This window comes from Suricata suricatta, chromosome 3 (genome assembly GCF_006229205.1).
Source record: "Suricata suricatta isolate VVHF042 chromosome 3, meerkat_22Aug2017_6uvM2_HiC, whole genome shotgun sequence".
NCBI lineage: Eukaryota > Metazoa > Chordata > Mammalia > Carnivora > Herpestidae > Suricata > Suricata suricatta.
In genome coordinates this window covers 10,369,766-10,376,712 of record NC_043702.1, presented here as the reverse complement: position 1 = coordinate 10,376,712, position 6,947 = coordinate 10,369,766, and the positions used below count along the sequence as shown (strand labels likewise).

At 38.0% G+C, this 6,947-nt stretch overlaps 1 protein-coding gene across 2 annotated transcripts; it reads left to right on the top strand.

Moving 5' to 3' along the window:
* Nucleotides 1-2,167: 2,167 nt before the first annotated feature.
* Nucleotides 2,168-5,614, top strand: CCL20 (C-C motif chemokine ligand 20). Of its 2 annotated transcripts, none has more exons than XM_029932905.1 (4): nt 2,168-2,299; nt 3,418-3,529; nt 4,482-4,559; nt 5,197-5,614. In XM_029932905.1, the coding sequence occupies exons 1-4, from the start codon at nt 2,221-2,223 to the stop codon at nt 5,216-5,218; spliced, it is 291 nt and encodes a 96-aa protein (XP_029788765.1). In that variant the 5' UTR covers nt 2,168-2,220; the 3' UTR covers nt 5,219-5,614. The 2 variants fall into 2 exon arrangements, with proteins under 2 accessions (XP_029788765.1, XP_029788764.1); XM_029932904.1 differs by having other exon boundaries at nt 3,415-3,529.
* The last annotated feature ends 1,333 nt before the right edge of the window (nt 5,615-6,947 follow it).

Here is a 6,947-nt window from a genome sequence, read left to right as displayed (position 1 = left end):
TGCTATTGGACTTTTTGAGCTTTCCATGTTTACTTGAGTCAGTTTCAGGAATTTGTATCTTTCTATTAATTTGTCCTTTTAATCTATACTATCTATCTTATTGCATACTGTTGTTCATAGTCATTTTTATTTCTTACAGTAGGTAGTGATGACCTCTCTGACTCCTGAGTTTAGCAGTTTGTCTTCTCTCTGTGCCCACACCCCCTCCCCTGCTTTTTCTTGGTTAGTCAAGTTAAAAGTTGTTAATGTTGTTGATCTCTTCAAAGAACCAATTTTTAGTTCCACCGGTTTCCTCTATTGTTTTGCTATTATTTCATGTATTCTTGTTGTAAGTTTCTCTCTGAGCAGTACTTTCGCTGCACCACATGAATTTTAGTATGTTTGTGTTTTCATTTTCATTCATTTCAAAGCATTTTCTACTTTCTTTATGAATTCCTCTTTGACATATTGGTTATATAGGAATGCAACATTTAATATCACTATATCATTGTAAATTTCCCAAAGGTCCTTCTGTTACCCATTCTAATTTAATTCCATTGTCTTTTGAAAGCATACTTTATATGATTTCAATCCTTTTAAATTTTTTAGGACTCGTTCTTTGGCCTTGCATGTGACTTATTTTGGAGAATGTTCTATGTGCACTTAAGAAGGATGGATGTCAATCTATTTTCGGGTGGGGTGTTCTATAGATATCTGTGAGGTCTAGTTGGCTTATGATGTACTTTGTGGGTTTTCTGTCTAGTTTTTCTATTAATTATTGAAAATGTGGTATTGAAGTATCCAATTTTTATTGCTGAATTATTTATTCCTCCATTCCATTCTGTCAGTTTTGCTTCATATATTTTCAGGTGCTATTGTTAGGTCTATATACGGTCATAATTTTTGTATCTTCCTGATGAATCGGTCCTTTATTATAATGGAACTCTCTCTTTATCTCTAGTAACAATTTTTGTTGTAAAATTCTTTTGTCAGATATAAGTGTCTAGGCATAGCAACTCGAGTTTTGTTTTTGTTTCTGTGTTTTTACTGTTTACATGGTATAACTTTGTTGACCTATTTACTTTCAACATATTTGTGTTTAGTGGATAGTTTTTGTTTAATGATTTCAATGATTTTTAAATTTATTTTTTAAAATAATCATACCATACAATTCATTTTTTTCTCTTGATGTACAGTTCTGGGGATTTTAACATACATGTAGATATGGGTAACCATGCTTGCTTGTGATAGGATAGAAACTAATTCCATTATCTCCAAAAACTCCCTTGCTACAAACCTAATCCCTAACATACAATGAGATTCTGCCCTATGGAAAGTTCTTACTATACCATGGTAGGTCAGGGATTCATATTACATTACTGTTATTTTCACTATTATTTGACATTTATTTTGTGGATTGTCCTTTCTCTTCAACTCTTCTGGGGCTCTGTATTGAGTTAGATAACTATATCAGCATGAGGAGTTAAGGCCAGACGGGGAGTATTTTCTGGGCTGTAAATTGATTAGAGTCCTGTAAATGTAGAAGATTCTTAGAAGGATTGACATGGCATTGAGATTGAGGCTTGAGTCTTCCTTAAGGTTTGGTATTTTCTGCCAAAATTGGGAACATGACTACAGCAGTGCCATATGACCTCATCTGAGTGGTAGCTTAGAAATACAAGCTTTGGTGACAGCCGAGCATCAACTATGCAATTATAAATGCGTCCCCAAGTATGTCTGGCATTCTGTCTCATCCTCTTGCTCCCAATTGACTCTGGAAAGCAAATACAGTGTTAACAATAGAGTCCTATAATGTTCAGGTGTAGGACTGACCTTTGTAGCATTGTTAAGCCTTGCTCTCTCTTTTCAGAGACAAGAGTTAAGTTAAAACTGCATGAAAACCTTTTCTGAGCCACAGGGCTGGGCAGCATTTCCCTCTGCACATCCAAAGGATTTAGCAGGATTTTCCCCTTCTCAAGCACCGCCCCTCTACTCTGATCTTCACAGCTTCCCAACATTAGGGAAAGGCAGGAAGTTTTCCCTGTAGTTATTTATTTGTGACGACATGATGGGGCAGGTTGATCAATGGGGGAAAACCCGTGTTAGAACACGCCTTCTGTGTACATTCCCAATATTTGCTATAAGTAGGGCCATCCCAGACCCAGGCTGCCATCACAAGCCAGCAGCACTCCTAGCTCACGGGGTACCCAGTGCAGGGCAGATCTATTCTTTGAGCTGAAAATGATGTGCAATTACAAGAATTTTCTCCTGACTGCTCTGATGTCAACGCTGCTCCTCGTCCTGTGCAGCAAGTCAGAAGGTAAGTATCACTCTGTCTGCTAAAGCAGGAGGAAAAACTCTTTTCATTTTTTGCTACACCTTGAGCTCACCTGGGGGTCCCCAAGGGATGGGAACCTGATAGAAAGTCTTCAGAAGTGATGAGAGCTGTCAGCTCATTGGCGAATGAGGAGGGAAAGAAAAGTTACTGCTGCTGATCGGGCTTTTCTCTCTGCTGGCAATCCCAGCAGACTGGGGGGGAGGGGGCTCTTAGAGACACCACCCCCGGCTTTACAACAGGGCAAAATGCCCTTTCTGGGAGTGATGTCAGTTGTGTAATATTACCAGTTAATTGGGTCAGTTCTAAAATGTAAGGAGCACTCCCACTTTCTCAACCTTCTCACCTCTCAGCTAAATAGTAAAGGTCAAAACTCACCCTTTAGGGGCAGAGTACGCACCTGCCTACTCCATCTTTACATGCCTCTGGGGCCTTCTCTTGCCTCCTTAGGGATAACATTTATTCTTTACCTTATAGCAGGTTGTAATTTAACCTGGGGAGAATGTCCAAGAATTGCTTTATGACTGTCAGAGCACGTGACACTTAGAGACAGGTGCTTTCCTGAAAATGCACGTGTTGAACTTTTATGAACAAAATAAAAACTTTCCACTAATATTACAATTTCAAAATGCTTTTGCAGCCTCTGTAAGCAGCCCCTATAAATCACATTTTCCTTTATAACTTCTTGCCCTTCCCCTGCTCTCAATACTTGGTGGCCAAATAATAGATTAAGATCTCCATATTTATTCACTTTCTGAATTTGGAAGCTTATCTATAAGAATTTCTTCAAGTGGGTTCTACTCATATTCTTGAGTGATTATGGTGAACTTAAAAGAAAACATTGTCAGTTTGGTAAAGATATTCCTTTTATTAGAGGTCATGTGTTTCTAAACTGTATTTTTTAACCCAAATTGCTCAGCACATAACCATTTTTTTAAAAAGAGAGCTGGAAACTATGTTAAATCAGGTCTCAAAGACATTGGAACTCTTTCTCTAAATAGCTTATTTACCATGTATAAATACAACCTCAAGTAGTTCTATGATGCTTCTCACAGGATACATTCATTCGTGTGGACTCAATCCTTATAATTTATTTCTAGCAGCAAGCAGCTTTGACTGCTGTCTTCGGTATACAGAACACGTCCTTCATCCTAAGTTTATCGTGGGCTTCACACAGCAGCTGTCCAATGAAGCTTGTGACATCGATGCAGTCGTGTAAGTTATTAACTGATTTTAATTCAAAATTTTTTTGTTTTTTTATTTATTTTTGAGAAACAGAGAGAGACAACACGAGCAGGAGAGGGTCAGGGAGAGAGGGAGACACAGAATCGGAAGCAGGCTCCAGGCTCTGAGTAGCTGTCAGCACAGAGCCCTACACGGGGCTCGAACCCATGAACCGTGGTATCATGACCTGAGCTGAAGCCGGACACTTAACCGACTGAGCCACTCAAGCATCCCTAATTGATTTTAATTCAGTTGAATCAGGAGTGCACAGGAATTTCAAGTCTAAAAAAAAAGTTTGCCTTTTTGGAAGTTTCATTCGGAAATAACCAATGTGGCAAAGATACGTTTGTTTTGATGGTACATATGTACTTCAAAGTTTAAATAGGACTGGACTAAGATGAAAGCTTGGCTTTTAGAAAAAAAAGAGTTGAAGGCAAAAATCACTTTCTAAGATAAACGTATAAGCACCTAAGAGGATATCTCATGAAAATATGGAAGACAGCAATTTTGAAATGAACATCTTCTATGAAAGAATGGTTGGAGTTATAAGTAAAAGCTTAGTTACTACACTGTTATATGTAATTTTCTTAATTCACATAGGATATTATACGTTGGAGTGATATAAATTATTAGTCAAATAGACACATGGTTAGCATAACTACCAGCAACAAAATCAAAATACAATTCTAACATTTTATTGTCCAGCCATTGCTCAACTGTTTGTTAAGTTGCAGAGAAAGTAGGAGAGAGTCCCTTTCATTTCTTGCATCAAGCTTTATCAGAAATAATTGCTATCGTCTTTTGTTTCACCTCTGAAACAACTAAAATGCTTTGTGAGTAGAGGGCAGTCAGCCAGAATACAAAATTTCCATTGTGTATTCTATGAAATAGCCATTCAAAACTTTTTAAACAAAAATCAAATTTTTTGTGCGTTTTTTTTAAGCTTTTACACAAGGAAGAGATTGGCCGTGTGTGCAGATCCAAAGAAGATCTGGGTGAAACAGGCTGTGCATATCCTCAGGTATGGGATATATCCCATCAGTTCCTCCTCAACTGTCTGGGGCAAAGGCCACGTGCAGAGTAGTGGATCATAAGGCCCGCGGGGACCCTTCAGCCTGAGCACTATAGAATTTTAAAGGAGAAATTGGAATTGGACCATGAGAACAAGAATTCACTTTTTCCACTTGCATCATTTTTATATTTTGTAATTTAGTGATTTTCACAGGATGTGTTGGTCCTCTATGCATTTGTTAGTCACTAGCTTCTTCACTTTCAGTGCAAAGATGCCTCGCATGATATTTGTTTGTTAGAAATGAAAAACAAAGAGTCAAAAAGAGAACAATAGTTCTGATTTTAGTTGATGCTAATAGATACTAACATGTTGTCAAAATGAACAGAAGTCACCTAATACAAAGGTGCCATTGACACTGAACTTAAAGACACACCTAAGGGTTCAAGCCCGTTGCTGTCATTACCCTGCTGAGTTGCGTTGGGCATGGCCCTTCCTTTCTGAACCTTGATTTCCTCATCTGGATTCCGAGCTCCCTGCCCCCTCAGATTAACGGGAAGTAATCTTTAGGTACAAAAGGCATTCCTACCAGTCAATCATCCCAATCATCCTGTCGTGGCTTATTTTTTTCTTCTTTTTCTCCTGACAGTCAAAGAATCAAAAAGATGTAAAAATGGATGCTCTCTGGGATGGAGCTGGACAGCAAAGAGAGAATCTAGCTGGAGTTGGCAGTTGAGAGTTAAGCACTTACCTGATTTGTGCCTCGTTGGACTTGCCAATTAATGAAGTTGATACATATTGCATCGTAGTTTGCTTTGTTAAGCATCACGTTAGAGTCAAACTCTATTTTATGTTAAGTTATTTAAATATTTGTTTGTATGTGTGTGTGTTTTGCTATTTAATACTAATTTCCTATAAACTATTTGTTTCGTAGTAGGTGTAACTTTATGTGTAGAGGAATGCGGTTATATGGACTTTCTTGTAAGCTGCAAGCTATTTGTAAAAAAAACTATTTAACATTCTTCTGTCTACATAGTTTTGTTTCTTAAACTGTTGTAATTAGCCTGTAAAAGATAAAAATGATTATAAAAATAAATATTGAAAATAAAAGAATGAACTAAAACTTATTTGTTGATAGAGTTATATACCACTTATTAAGGTAAATACTAAAATATTTTAAACATATTTAAATATATGGTAATTATAAAAATTTGGGGTGGGAGGGATTGTATTTCCCTATTTACTTCAGCCTAGTTGTTCCTCTTATCTCTGTTCCTCATGATCCTGGATTTCATCCTATAAGAATTATAATGAAAAGGTGTTTTATTATTTTTATTTTTTATTTACTTATTTTAATGTTTATTTGTTATTCAGACGGAAACAGAGCATAAGTGGGGGAGGGGCAGAGAGAGAGGGAGACATAGAATCCGAAGCAGGCTCCAGGCTCTGAGTTGTCAGCACAGAGCCCGATGTGGGGCTCAAACCCACAAACTGAGATCATGACCTGAGCCGAAGTTTGAATGCTCAACCGACTGAGCCACCCAGGTGCCCCTTATTTTTATTTTTTTTATTCAAAGTCATCCAGACCAAAAATTAGAAAAATCCTAAGTCTGAGATCTATAGCTCAGTGTTTACTGATATAAAACTTTTCAAAATAAAAAAGTGTGCCTGTACAGTTTGTGACTACAGGGACACAACAACTACTTAGAAAACATCTTGAGAAATTCCTTTGTCCATCATTCTGTCACCAGTGAGGGACCTAAAATGGACATTTCAGCACTGAACCATTTCTCTATTTCAAAAGTTCTCTTGAGTCATCTTTAAGCAATTTCCAAAAACAAAATGACTATAAGGAGGGTTCCAGAAACTGATTGCCTCACTAAGCAGAAGAGAACTTCAGGTGTGTGAAACTGGACAAGAACCCAGAAATAAGACAAAAGGGTCCTGAATCAGGATAGTTACTACTGCAATGTTCAATCAGCAAAGTTCATGGAGTGCCTGGACGAAGGACTTGAAACAGTCTGCCTCCGATTTCAAAGGCCACAAGATACCACTGGCAGCAAGCACACTCGTGATCTGATGCCAACCCACAGACCCACAAGGCAGAGCAGTGGTGGGCCGTTGGTGTAGAGCCAAAAGCTGTATGTGGCTCAGTCAGCCTGGAAGTCATCTCTATGTCCAAGAATAATAACACTGAGTCATCAGGGAAAGTATGCTCAGTATCCTGTTTGTTTTTTCATCAAACATGGGTTTATTACATGTTATGTGACAGGTACTGAGCCAAGTGAAGTTTGAGATATGAAGTGATTAAGTTAGGATTTGGTCTTTGCTCCCAGGTAATTAGGGCTGAGCGGTGAGGTGAGAGGGAGGGGACAAGAAAATCAGCTCTTACCTCACCTG

What these genes read in the sequence shown, in the direction of transcription:
- CCL20 (XM_029932904.1), top strand. Translation starts at nt 2,221, where the DNA reads ATGATGTGCAATTACAAGAATTTTCTCCTGACTGCTCTGATGTCAACG. An exon ending in TGTGACATCGATGCAGTCGT is followed by an intron (nt 3,530 to 4,481) that starts GTAAGTTATTAA and finishes GTTTTTTTTAAG; the next exon opens with CTTTTACACAAGGAAGAGAT. An exon ending in CAGGCTGTGCATATCCTCAG is followed by an intron (nt 4,560 to 5,196) that starts GTATGGGATATA and finishes TTCTCCTGACAG; the next exon opens with TCAAAGAATCAAAAAGATGT.